We start from the raw sequence: 15052 nt of genomic DNA, 5'->3' as shown, positions 1-15052 counted from the left end.
CAGATCTTATAATTGTATATATTGTCTCAGTGTTTTTATCCTCTCTGCACAGGCATCCTTTACTGTGCGTGTCACAAGGTTTTTAGTGACTTACATTCAAAATTTAACTAAACCACTTTGTTTGTTATACCAATTAGTATAGTACAAAATTATAGCTAATAATTCATATTTTAATAGCATATAAGTTTTAAGTTCTTAAATCTATAAGGCAATATTGAAATAATCCTGAGTTTCCCCTAGTGTGAAAAATAAGAAATTTTGTGTAGATAAGTATACGGAATCTAACATAAATTACTCACTATAAAATCGTCGTTGCTCAGACAAACCATAGTTTTTATAGCCTTCAATCCTGTTTGGTTAGAGAGCCATCGAATAGAAAATCAGACCTTTCTTGCCACACTCACCTGTCACATCCTCTCTTTCAGGATTTGTTAATAGTTCTTCCTTACGTTTAATACTATATTATTTATAACTAATAGAAAGTCAAGGTTTTCATCTATCAAATGATGTATTATATTACATTGTTTTCTGAACAGAGAATTTTCACTTTCTCTTTTAGTACAAGCTTTGTCCCCATGGGAAACATATCAACTAGCTTGGATAAATTTGTAACGGTTCTTGTCGCATAGTTAGAAAGCCAGAAAAATTGTGATAGTTATGGGACATTGCCTGCATTTTGCATGTTATTATTTTATATTCTTTGGTGCATTATTTAATTAATTAAAAATCATTTAGTACATTACTACCATTAGTATATAAAAAAAAAAAGTAGGGTTAAGTGTCAACAGCAAAAAAAAAGAAGACCTGGGTAAGTATTTTATTTTTTGTTTTTTGTGTATTCTTTATTTATTATTATAAGTAACTAAAATTTAAAATTGGGATCTCTTTACATTAGTTAAGGTTAGATTAAGTAAAATAAATAGTAATAATATAATAATGTTTCACGAGGCACAATGTTTCAAGCATGCAAGCATCTTGGAGTAGATCGTGGGTAAAGCAATTCAATAGCATAACGTGAGCTGATTGATTTATAACTTATGATAATGCGAATAGTAGTTAGACACAGTTCAAAGGACAATAAAACAATAAAATTTAAGTATAAATAGATGTATACTGTTATGAGTTTAAAGTTACTTAGGATAAACAAATGTAGTTCCATATTACAATTTGAAGTCAAATTGACCAACCTTGTATAGTTAGGGTAGAGAAAAAACCAGATAAAATATGAAATTTCACTTAAAACATTTCATATGTATTAAGGAGGTTTTAGAGATTATGCAAATGTAATTTGAGATTTTTGAGATGAAGAAATGTGTTTTTAATGCTTAACATGAAAATTGCTTTGTACTTATACTAGTAAAAAAAAAAAACGACAATATATTCATGAACAAATTATTTTTGATTTATTAAAATACTTCTGATTTTTTGTATGTGAAAGACTTATGTTTACTGAAAGTCTGCCAAATTTTCTGAAGATTTACATACTATATTAAAAGTTGGTAGTATCAAAACTATGACTAAACGAGTACAAAGTGGTCAGGTGGTTGGTCAGTTCAACTGAAACTGTGTAGAGAGTAAGTGCTGAATTACCAGATTATATAATCATTAAGTACAGTAGTGTTTAACTCTTTCAGTACAGGCTTGGTCCCTGGGACCTACCTCATAACCATTTTGTACTTGTTACAGTTTTCATGCTATAATTTTTAAATTAGTAAGCAAATGTTCACAAAATTTTGCAGATTATCAGTAAACATTACAAGGCTTTCATCAGATTTTTTTTATTAAGTCTTAAGGTTTATTAGCAATGTTTTTCTCATGCCTTTTTTCCTTTTGCATTTTGCCTATCCAACACACAAAGTATTTTACATTTTAAGATTAAAAATACTTTTATGGATCAGAAAATTTTCAAATTTCACATACAAAATCTTTATAATGTTTCTTAAAAAAATCCTTATATTTTATCTGTTATTTTCACTAACAAATCTCTGTATGGGTTTGGTTGATTTGACTGATCTCATAACCAACATAAAAAATTAGGAAATAAATATAAATTATGCCTTTTTCAATCTATAATGACTACAAATTATAACACAAAAAACAAATGTTTAGACTAAGTAGCTTAAATCTCATAACATTATACATTTATGTATATATTTATTATTTTTATTATGTTGACCTTTCAGCCGTGCCTGGTTAAAAATACAGAAGTTATAATGACATGGTACACATGCACATATGTTACTATTTCAATAATATGAAACTGATCTTTAGCCTTTACAAAATGAACTTTCTTTGCTGTGTTTTAGTGGACTAATATTTTGTAAAATACAGTCAATTTTCATTTATTATACATATTGTATGTATATACATTGTTACTATTTACAAATAAGTTCTTAAACTTATTTTACTTAAAAATAAGTGTGTAAAAAACTTTTACATCAAAAACCTACTGGGATAAATAGATAGAACAAAAACAACATTGCACCTTGAGTTATAGTGACAAATGCTTAAAATTGCTTCACCCACATACATACATACACACACACACACACACACACACACACACACACACACACACATATATATATCTTTCCAACCTAATGAATGGCACAGCATATTAATGGATAGACACGCGACAGTTTCTAAAGGTAAAGTATATACTTTATATAGGTATGACATAAACAAGTAAACAAACAAGAGTATTAAAACATTATGAATATTAAAATGAAATAGGGATCTTACTACACAAAATGCTGAAACAAGAATTAACATCACAAATTTATAAAATTTGATCCATATTTTGGCATCTTTGTACACTTATCTGTAGGCCAAAGTAAGGATTTAATTTTATAAATTTGTGATTGTGGTTTTAATTTATGTTTCAGTACTTTTTGTAGCAAGATCCCTACTTCATTTTAAAATTCATGATTTTTGATAGTATTTTATATGTATTGTGTCAGTGTTTAATGCTGATTTACCAGTTTATATCTCCAGAAATAAGATGTTTAGAGTTGATGAGTCATAAGAGTATTGAGAAGTTTTTCTACAGAAACTTGTAAATCACGTTTTCTTACTTACATGTATAACAGCATGCCAAAAGTTCAACCATATGACTGTGATGATAAACAAACTCTACCAGACATTTCCTATGGACGAAATTCTAACTTCCCATCCGCTTCCAGTGCTGTAGATGTTCAATGTAATAAGGAAAAAGGACGTCATGTGGTGGTTGGTGTTAAAGCATTTTATTGTTTTAACTCGTATTATTTTTCCGTATTTGTTATTATCTTCATTTTTGTTAAATTTGTTGAAAGTGTTTTATATTATATTTCATATATTCCATATTAGATTTTCCTTTTTATAACTTATAGCTGTAAAAATCTATTACTTTTGTATTGAAATTTTTACTATTCTGTTAGAAAAGTAAAGCTTTAAATTCAAGTATTGTTTTTAATAATATTGTGAAAATATCAGTTTGAAATATTTACATATCTCCCTGTGGGTCAATTGTAAGTTTATGAACTTACAATGCTAAAATCCAGGATTCAATTCCCTGTGGTGGAGATAGCCCTTTGTGAAGCTTTGCATTGAAATGAGAACAATTTTCAATAGCTAAGAAAATTGATTTAATCAGAATTTCATGGATATCGAGATATATGAGTATACCTATTCAGCTAGGTATTTTTTTTAAAATATTTATTTAAGTGGTTGCATATCTTATTAAGATATCCCTTTGTTATGGCAAAAGTGGGAAAACTTTTGATAAAGTAAACAGAAAATACTGATATATATAACTTTATTGTTATAAAACATTGCTTAGAAATGACATTGTACCTTTCTACAAATAGTGAAATCAATATGTTTGTTTATAGTTTATGTTGCTTTACTTATGTGGGGATCTTTTACTTTAACTAATCTTTAACTTTAATCAATTTATCATTACTTAGAGGGAAGTGTTGAAATAAAGTGATTTAAAATATGTTTTTACATCTATAGACATGAGTTACCCATGATTTGGAAAACATAACTTTTTCAAGAAGTACCCAAATATTATTCTCAATTAGACTTTTTTGATATTAGCTCATGTGGTAGAAAAGGATTATATTATTGATTAAGATTTTAATTGTTTTTTTTTTTTGGTACCTTGTAAATATTTCTGTTTTGTTTTTATAGTAAAGTTTTGGGTTCAAATAAAAGAGTTTTCACAATAGCTAATAATAAATTAGTTAGTGTATCTGGGCTTGACATTAACAATAACCCAGTACGAGTAAGAAATGCATTTGGATTAGTTGCTGAGATGACACACTAGACTGTTGGTGCTATTGGCTTAATGTTGAGTTTTTGACATACTCACACATTTCACTGAGATGCTCAAATTGTTTATTTCTGAAAACAGAAAATGAATTAATTTAACAGCCAATATGATTTTTTTTTCTTGTTCTTGCTCAGGGTACAGTAATTAGTTTTTCTTTGTACCCATTGGTTTTAGCTGTGAGGGTGATATAATGTGATGGTTAATCCCACTATTTGTTGTAAAAAGAGTAGCCCAAGAGTTGGCAGTAGGTGGTGATGACTAGCTGCCTTCCCTCTAGTCTTTCACTGCTAAATTATGGATGGCTGGCTAGTATAGATAGCCCTTGTGTAGCTTTGCACGAAATTCAAAGCAAACCAAACTTTGTACTCATTGACATTGTTTAAAGTCTTTGGATGTATGTATATTATACTTGTAATATTTAATCTATTTAACAATTTATTAAACAGATTACATATTGTTTAATAATTACTTAGAGTATTAGATTTGAACAATTTAATGGTTTATTTAGTATGTTTGTAACTATAAGCTTTGAAAATATTACAGTATACAAATGTCATTTAATAACTTGTATTTTAATATATGATTAGGTTAAGGACTTGTCTGTATAAGTGAAAATAGTCGAGTTATTAATTTAATCTAATTTTACTTTCCAACTGCTAAAACAATAAAAATTTGTTTTATATTAATTGTGATCATTGTACATTTAATTTTTTTGTAAAATGTTTCAGCTACAATTACATCTTCAATTTTTAAGGGCTTTTGCATGACATGCCATTCTATAATTATAACACTTACATAAGAGTTGAAACTTATAGTAAAGGTTGATTATTGTGTTTTATTCAGCAGTTGGAAATATGCTCTATGTTAACATGTTAATGGCTTTCACAGAAAACTCTACAGCCTTGTGATTCACAGTATTTGTGAATTAGTTTTTGAAATCAAATGTACAATAATAAGATTACATCTTCATGTTTTATGTACATATTCTTTTATTAATTACAAATTTCTGTGTGACTAACCCCTGGCTGTTGACCAGTTGTAGACACTATCATTTTCAAAATAAATTGTGGCTTGAAATGTTAATAAATGTTATTTATTTGTTATCTGTTGAATGATGTTTTTACTTTTTTGTTTTCTTAGGCAAACCGAATGTTGTCTGCTGGTGATACGATTTTTGTGGAAACACCTTATGCCTCTGTTTTATTACCCAATTTTTATACAACAAATTGTCACCACTGCTATGATAAACTGGTTACAGCAGTTCCGTGAGTAATTTTTTCTTCTTTTAATACTTGTAAAAATTACTTGTTTTTTCTTTTAGTCTATGCAGATAAATATAACTAACTTTTCCATCTTCAAAAATATTTGCATACAGGCAAATATGCAGCACCAAATAACTGTGATGTAACAACATAAGAAGTAAAAACAAGTTTACATGTAAAAATGGCTCCACTGACAATAGAGACAAAACAATGAAAAAATTATGCTCTTTTTTTAAAGAAATAAAAATGGTATAATCTCGAAAGGAAAATTTCTGATGTGACAACTCATGAAAGCATGGCCAATATCCTATATATCAGACAATCCAAAACGTCACTGATGAAATACAAGTAGAGGTTAGGGTTAGGTACTAAAACTCATTTATTTGTCAACTTATTGTTTACCAGGAAACTAAAATTGCTCTTTCTATTTATGAAAAGAATTCCCTGCTGGAAATTCCAATAACTGTTGACTAACATTGTACTTGGAGACATGTAGCTAGTCACTTGCTAGAAAGCCAATGCTGACCAGCATTTGCAGGTTACTTGCTGGAAACTCATTGTCAACCAACATGTGTGGTTACCTGTTGGAGAGTCAGTGTCATCTAGCAACTGGTCACTTGCTGAAGAGCCAGTGTTAACCAACAGCTGGTCATTTGCTCAAGTGCCAGTGTCAACCAACATGCTTAGTCATCTATTGGAGAGATGTGTCAAACAGCAGCTGGTCAATTCTTGGAGAGCAGATGTCATCTAGCATGTATTGCTTTCTTACTGATGACACAGTATTGACAGCATATGCTGGTTACTCTTTCTCTATATTAGACAGTTCAGGTTGGTCACTTCCTTCGGAATCCATGATAGGTCTGAATTTGTTTTATAGGTATACAATGTGATCTTTCCATTATTTTCAGGTTTGAAATTTCCTTTTGACTATGCAGTTAAATTTAGAAATAATAAGGTACTTAAGAGTGAAAAACATAAAACAGTTTTGAAAAATGACATTATTTGACTAAAAATGAACAAAATAACCATTCACGTGTAGGTCATATAACAACTTATGGTAGAATACCACTTTCTCAACAGAATATTGTTCAAACATCTGTGACACAAAACAAAGTTGATGTCTCTTCTATATACTTGCTCTTATGATGTTAGAAAAACATGTATGTTAAAGTAATCAATTTATCTCCATCTCGATGGGTCACGTGTCAAAGGCCTTGTCATCGCGTTTGTTGACTTTCATTCAAAATAAGTTGGTTATCATATAGTAGATTATAATTCAAATTTTGGAATTATACATTATTTAGAGTCTTAATTTAAAAGTAAATATTAAAAAATGCATCTAAACATCAATTTTTGTGTGTCACGTGGTATGTTGAATGCAACACTGCTTCAAATTAGATGTTTGTGATGTCAAAATACAAAATCTACAGTTTCGTACTAATTAGGAACTCAAACTATCAATATTGAGAAGCAAGAATATAAAATAAGAACATCTTATCTTTTCTATTTGCTAAGATATCACTTCTGTACTGGATCAAAAATAGTGGCCCCCACCCACCTCTTTCCATTTTTGGAAATGGTCCCTTATGTACATTTACTTCTATATATGACTTGAATAACCAATCAAAAGCTCAGAATTTCCACCCTAGTTCTTTTTGTCAGTCAATCTGAAGTGTTATTGTGCTAATTTCGTTCTTTTCACACAAGATTTCAAATGATGAGTGAGCTTTAGTGAGCTCAATTTCATATTGTTTTAGACCCAAATACAGCTTAGTTACTATGCTTGATAAATTGTAGTGGAATTCTATGGTATTGATATAGTAATTTGTGATTTTCTGGTTATTTAAAATGTATATATAAAAACCTAAAAAAAATTTTCTTTTCATATCCTCCATGTAGGAAATTTCATAAGACTTAGCAACCTACGACAAATGGCAAGCAACTATAGAGGTCGTAACTAGAAAAGATAATTGTTTGCTTTACTTCTTTATTTACTGTTCTATGTTTTAGAAAAAAAAATAAGTTTAAGAACTTATTTGTAAATAGAAATAATGTATATACATATATAATGTATTATAATGGAAATGTGAGTGTATTTTATAATATACTGCTTCACTAGAACACAGACAAGACAGGTCACTTTATAAAGACTAAAGGTCAGTTATATATTATTGGGTATGGTAACATGAGTGCACGTTTGCTGCATCATTGTAACTTCTGTATTGTTAGCCAGGAACAGGAAGGTCAATATTATAAAAATAATATATATATATATAAATGTATAATGTTATGAGATTTAAGGTTTTTTAGACTAACAATTTGTGTTTTTGTGTTATCATTTGTAGTAATTCTAGAATGAAAAAAGTATAATTTATATTTTTTTCCTAATTTTGTATTGAAGTTACGAAGTTGGTAAAATTGAACCGACCCATACAGAAATACAGTAGTGAAAATAACAAATAAAATATAAAGTTTTTTCTACAAAAAATATGATAATTATCTGGAGATTATTAAGATTTTGCTTGTGAAATTTGAAAATGTTCTAATGCATTAAAGTATTTTTAATCTTAAAATCAAAATAGCTTTACATGTTGGATAGTCAACAATCTGAAAGAATAAGGTTTATGAGAAAATCTTTAATTAAAAAAATCGTAATACTTAATTTAAAAACCAAATATTTTATGTACAAAAACCTTGTAATGTTTACCAATAACCTGCAAAATTTTCTAAATATGTGCATATATTAACAAAAATCAAAATATAATTACTCTCATGGATACTTTCGTGGTTATGAGCTTGGTGGATTTCACCCAGCCCGTAATTAAGGGTTAACACAAAAGGTACAATATCCTATAACCTAAATGCTATTGAAAGATGGACCTTTCAAAAGCTCTCAGGTTATAGGGTATCATATCTTTGTGTACGTGCTTTTTATTTTCATTAAACCCCTTTATTGATATCAATAATTCTCTGTTATAATGTCCAAGTAGTTTTTGAAATAAAATAATAAAAAAAATTTTATTAGTCGCAATTTCAAGTAACTTCTGTCCTTATGTTTCTAATTTTAAAGTGATAACTGTTTTTTATTTAAATAATAGTATAGCATCTCTTAATGGTCAATAAAGTGTTATGTAAAAACACTGAGAGAAAACAACAACAAAAAAAGCAGTACAGCACTTCAATTTTGAATATACTTACTTTATCAGACAAAAACTGCAATCTCATTACTCACCCAATGAAAAATTACAAATTAGTTTAAACTTCATAATAGTAAGAATTAACAGTCTGTAGCCAGGCATTTTGTATGTTTTCTAATCAAATTTAATTTGGGTGGAAGAAAACCCTAGTTCACCTATTACTCATAATTATTATTTGTGTTTTAAATTGTAGCTTTTCATTGATGAATCTTTTCAAGTAAAACTATTTGCAAATTAATTAGTTTTTTAATATTTTACACATTATAAAAAAGAAGAAACAATAAACCTAAATTAAAATGGTTTAATTTTGTATGAACTTAGATTTTGTTTGACATACCAATATTTTGAGCTTTCTTATGACAAGTTTCTTCAAACTAACTCTCAACATACCTGTGTTGATTCAACAAATTTGAATAAACACATTTTATTCATAACAGCTGTTGTATGAATTTTTTTATTGCATTACAAAAAAATCTACTGAATGATATACTTTGAAACTTCAGGTGAACTTTATACAGATATTTAGCTAATACAAATAAAATATTTTGATGTGACATTTGTATAATTTGCAGCTGTGAAAATTCTAAAAGATTTTGTTGTGTTTTTAAGAAACAGTTAAAAATGTTTACCTTTGCTGTAAACTTTAATTACAGGTTTTAAATGTTGTCATGTAAAACTTTCCTGATAAGTTGTTATTTCATAAAACACAAAATTATCTTTGTTTTGTTTCCAAATCCACTGCATGCAGTTTCTCTGTTTACAATCACTTGTGTATAGTGAAAATAATTTGTTTACCATACAAAAATTATAAATTGTTGTTCTGTAGGTTTCATTTAATATATATATAATAATTTTTAAACTTCTTTTATATTCATACAGATATAGCTTTCTTACATTTCTTTTTGGTGGTTCTTTTTTGTCCAGGTGTCAACATTGCCTAATACAGTAGTATTGTCATCAAAACAAAACTTGATATAGTTAGCATAAAATCATTAAACCTACTTTTTCTTCTTCCACATTAACCTTTTCTCTTATACTGCATGAAGTACAAAATGATAAAGCTTTTTTGCAAGCTTTAATAAGAAATGCAGGACTAACTGTGTTAGAAGTTGTTCACAATCATCTTTTCTTTTAGCAAAATGTCACCAAGCTAAACCTTTATCACTTTCTTCCTATTTGTATGCAAACATCCACTGAAAAAAAAAGCTTTCTTTACATATTTAGATTATTAACTCCTAATTTCTTAAAGCTGAGATACAGACAATTAAATCACACAATGAGAAACAATGAATAGTTAAAATTTATAAACTCTACTTGTATTGAGGTTATAAAGTCAGATTAGTGTTATTTTGTTCAAACCTATTTGGAATCTCCTCCTAGGGGGATTTTATTGCTGTGTTATGATCAATAAACGTTTAGAAAATTCATAAATACTAATGTTTTCATATTCAAATATATTGAGAAATGACTACACAAATATTCTGCAAACTATTTTAATTTAATGGTGTAGTTTTGCCCTTGATGCACCCATCCAGGAATGAGTTAAATTATGCAAAATAGATAAATTATAATAACATATTAAAATATCTTGTTTATGATTTAGTTGAATTTATATTACATTGATATCATTTTGCAGTAACATTGAAATAGAAGATAAAAACAGAAAAATGTTGTTGAACATTTTAAATGTAAATTATATGATGATCTACGTTTGCCTTTCATAAAACATAAGAATGTTCAAGATGATGAAGTATTTCCTGTTAAATCATAACAACCTGTATTTTGTATAAAACTAATAGGGTATTTTATTTTAACTATAAAAGAATGATTGAAAATCAGAATTCTGAAACAGTCAATAATTTACTTTTCAAATCTATTGGTAACAATTTTAGGTACCCACCCTTTGTCTGGGTTATAAACTTTAAAAAATGTGGGGGTGGATGCTATGATAAGTAACACAAAAATCCTAACTTTCACACAATTTATTTATAACATAACATATTATTACAGTATTTACTATTACCTCACCAAACGTTTTGTATACACTTTAAGAACTCAATATGTATATACTTAAAACATGGTATACACTGTGCAATGGTCAGGGTAATTTTGTAGGAAGAGGAAGCAGTCAATGTAGTGGCAGTAGGAATGCTTTTTGTTACTAACTTTCAATACCCAGATCTTAATGTCATTTCACAGTGTATCACATGATTAATTAATTGATGGTCATTGGCTGCAGAAGCATGTTATGGACCAAAATTGAAGGGTCGCATGTCAAAGTAGGAAGTGAGTATAACTCAAGAAACGGCTCTTTATATTAGCCTTATGGTGGCTGTTGGAGTAGAAACTTCAGCTGATTTGTGTCATATTCCAATAGTGGCAGCCATTTTTTTTCATTGCATTCTTTCACTGTGAGTGTTAGTGCACACTGTGTGTTCCCTTCCCTTCACACTGTGTATATGTTGTTTTATAGAAAATTAATAGTTTTTCTTGTTTTTTGGTGTAAGGATGTGGTGCCATTTATAAATGTAGATAATGTACATAAAAGATAATAAATGCACAATAACAGCAATAATAGGGGTGGAAGGGTTGTGAGCCCCAATTATAACATGCTTCTTGTTTCAAACTATCATCCCATAAAGTTTGGTTGAGATTGGCCCAGTTAAGTAACAGAAAAATAGACAGACATATATATATATATGTGTGTGTGTGTGTGTGTGTGTGTGTGTAGAAGACCATATTATTGCAACTTACCAAAAGGATAAGTGAACTTGTACCTGATTGGCTGCTGAACACACATCCCCACATGTTACCATACCAACAAAGCAAAGATTCAAACTCATACTGTCACTTGCACATTTTTATGCACATTAACAGTATTGTTATGTCTCATAATTATCTAACCAATTCCTTTAATATCATCTAAATTTAGGATTGTAAAAAAATTGAAATATATGTATTAAGATATTTTGAAAAAACATTGATTATATTATCAAATTTAGTTTTGTCAGTGCTGTACAAAAACAGTTAAAGCTTTTCAGAAGCATTATTACTCAAATTCATAACACGGATTGTAATGTTACATGCAAATGGAAATGTTTATGCACATGTTCTAATTATGGAAATTAATACAACTAAAATACTTACCAAAGATATTATATTACTAACTTACAGAAAGCCATAAGAATGGAATCTGCCTTTTGAATCTGAATATATATATATATATATATGTGGAGCACAATACCACCAGGTTTCTACCAGAAATTAGTAGAAATTGAAGCAGTCATTAAGGCCAAAGGCATGCTAACATGCTGTTAATTTCTTTGAATAAAGACACGTTTTATTCATAACTACCCGTGTCCCATGACTTTTGGTAGGATAGTGTATATACACTATACATATTATATATATGTTAAATAAAATCTCTGTAACTCATTAGATACGAGGATCTGGAGAGGCCCATTGATTAGCCTACTAGTCTATGGATTTGAGAGTTCATGTTTCTTGTACCACGAAATAAAAAATACTAGTAAATATATATAAATCGCGCTTCACATTTTGGGTCCATGGATGCATTTTCAAATTGAGTATCCTTGGTTGTGGTTGATGTTGGGTTAGCTGCCTTCTCTTTAGTCTGTCAGGTTAAATTAGTGACAGTTAAGCTAGGTAGCCCTTGTGTAGCTTTATGCAAATATCCTAAACAATCGACCATAGGTGCTCTACATATAGTAAATGGAGATTTTTATGTTAACAGCTATTTGTACTTGTTGCTTTATCAATAACAGTACTATACCCACAGTAAGCTGCAAATGATATTGGTAGTTAAGGTTTGGGATTTATAGTTGGTTTTTGCACTTAAACCCCAGTCTTACTTGATTTGTGTTACAAACTGTCTTGTTTTTCTTTGGCATTTTTTGGATTATATCTTATAGATGGGATATCCCTAATTCTTTTGGGATCTATTACAACAGATATTTTTTTAACTATTCCTCATGTACTTTTCTGACAAATGATGATTTTTTATTGTTTAGTTTTTGTCTTTGTTGTTGTGGTACCAATTTTCCATTTAGTTTTGGTTTTGCATCTTTTATATTACACACACACACACATACATGTGAATATGGAGATGTGTTTTTAATAGCATAGGATCCATAGTGTTTTGGTGACCCAGAACAACCTATTTGTGGTTAATAAAATATCTGTTCATATTTAATAAGCCTTAAATTAGTATATTTTCTTAATCATTTTATCAGAATATTAATTTTATGAAAAGTGAAAGAAAACCCTGTATAAAGAAAATAGTTCTTAGAGCTGCTCTTGACCTACAAATAAATGTTGTTATAAAAGCCTCATTGAGCTCAGTTGTTGAAAAACATCTGTGGTTGAGCTGTTTAAGTCAGGATCCTTACAAGAATTGTTTTGTCAATCAGGAAGTTAATAGATCCATTGTATTATAAAATTTAAAAATGTATCAAGTTGCATTAAATCTTATTAAATGTATTTACCCCACAGAAAAAAAAAGGGCAATGGAGCAGAATAAGCCAGTATGGTTTAGTAAAGGTTTAAGAGATCATATTAGGGATAAACATAATAAATTCAAGAAATTTAAACTTACTGGGAATAATAAGGACTTGGAGGACTATAGGAAATCAAGAGAGGTGGTTAAAAAGGAAGTTAAAAGGGCAAAACTACATGTGAAAGAGGGTTGGATGAGAGTTAAATCAAACAATAAGGAATTCTTTCGGTATATGATGAGTAAACAAAATGTTAGGATGAGGATTGGGCATCTTAAAAATGTTAGTGGGGAGCTGATCTTGGAAGATTATGAGATGATAAACTTATTAAATTATATGTTCTCTTCAGTTTTTATGAAGGAAGATACAAGTATTATGCCTCAACCAGAGCACTTAATGTATGGGGAAAATACTTATATAAAAGATATCATTTTAAGTTCTGAAATTGTAAGGGAAAAGTTGGGAAACCTAAAAATTGAGAAGTCCTCTGGAGCAGATAACTTATATCTTATAGTTTAAAGGAACTTAAAGATTTTATTTGTGAACCACTAGTTAATATTAATGTAAGAGTATTAGAAGATTGGAAGTTGGATAATATTAGTCCAATATTTAAAGGTGATAAACATTGTCCAGGCAGTTATAGGCCAGTTAGTCTTACATCATTAGTTGGAAAGGTTTTGAAGAGTGTGATTAAAGATGCATTGCAAAGTCACTAAAACAAGTTTGATATAGTGTCAAAGAGCCATCATAGTTTCACTAAGGGAAAATCTTGTTTAACAAATCTTCTGACATTCTTTGAGGATGTTACTGCAAGAGTTGATGAAGGAAATACCATGGACTTGGTTTACCTTGATTTTCAGAAAGCATTTGATAAGGTGCCTCACAAAAAACTTGTTACAAAAATTAAATCTGTGGGGGAAATGTTATTAAATTGGATAGAAAATTGACTGGAGAGTTGAAAGCAGAGAGTAGTAATAAATGGAGTTAGATCTGACTGGATCACAGTTACAAGTGGTGTGCCTAGGGGGTTCTGTGCTGGGTCCTCTGCTGTTTGTGATTTATATTAATGACATTGACTCTGGATTGACAAACAAAATATTGAAGTTTGCAGATGACATTAACATTTTTGGGGTAGCTAACTGTATATCAAAGATGCTGTAGACGTACAGGGAGATTTAGATCATTTGATGCATTGGACCAATACGTGGCAGGTGATGTTTAACTATCCAAAATGTAAAGTGATGTATGTAGGTTTTCACAATTCAAATTATTGCTACAATTTAAATGGGAATACATCAAATACTGTGGTTGAAGAAAAAGATCTTGGTGTTGTGATAAAAGAATTCACTTAAGTCATCTAAAGAGTGTATTGTAGCTAGCAACAGGGCTAATAGGATTTTGGGTAGCATCTATAGAAATATTGAATACAAGACACGGGATATTATTGTTTCACTGTATAGATCACTTGTAAGGCCTCATTTAGAGTAGTGTGTACAGTTTTGGGCATCCTTCCTCAAGAGAAGGTTCAGAGAAGAGCTATGAGAATCATACCTGGGATGGTGGGTGTCCTATGAGGAGAGACTAATATCTATAAACTTCTTTTCTTTGGAGAGGTGAAGGATCAGAAAGGATTTGATTGAGGTGTTTAAGATTATTGATAATATAGATCCATCAAACTTTTTTGTGCTTAGCAGTTAAAACAATAGGACAAGGAATCATAACTTCATATTCTGACAGTGAAGGATTCATCTGCAGTTTAGACAG

General features: G+C 29.4%; 1 protein-coding gene across 3 annotated transcripts in view; it reads left to right on the top strand.

Moving 5' to 3' along the window:
* LOC106462060 (SET and MYND domain-containing protein 4-like) overlaps positions 1-15052 on the top strand; it is a 74141-nt gene that overhangs the window by 33727 nt on the left and 25362 nt on the right. For all 3 annotated transcript variants that reach the window (XM_022389193.1, XM_022389194.1, XM_022389195.1), the window contains exons 8-9: positions 3090-3228; positions 5456-5580. In XM_022389193.1, coding sequence (XP_022244901.1) covers positions 3090-3228; positions 5456-5580 — 264 coding nt within the window. The remainder of the gene's footprint in view (positions 1-3089; positions 3229-5455; positions 5581-15052) is intronic.

This window comes from Limulus polyphemus, unplaced genomic scaffold (genome assembly GCF_000517525.1).
Source record: "Limulus polyphemus unplaced genomic scaffold, Limulus_polyphemus-2.1.2 Scaffold1086, whole genome shotgun sequence".
Taxonomy (NCBI): Eukaryota; Metazoa; Arthropoda; class Merostomata; order Xiphosura; family Limulidae; genus Limulus; species Limulus polyphemus.
This window is presented reverse-complemented; position numbering and strand designations above follow the sequence as displayed.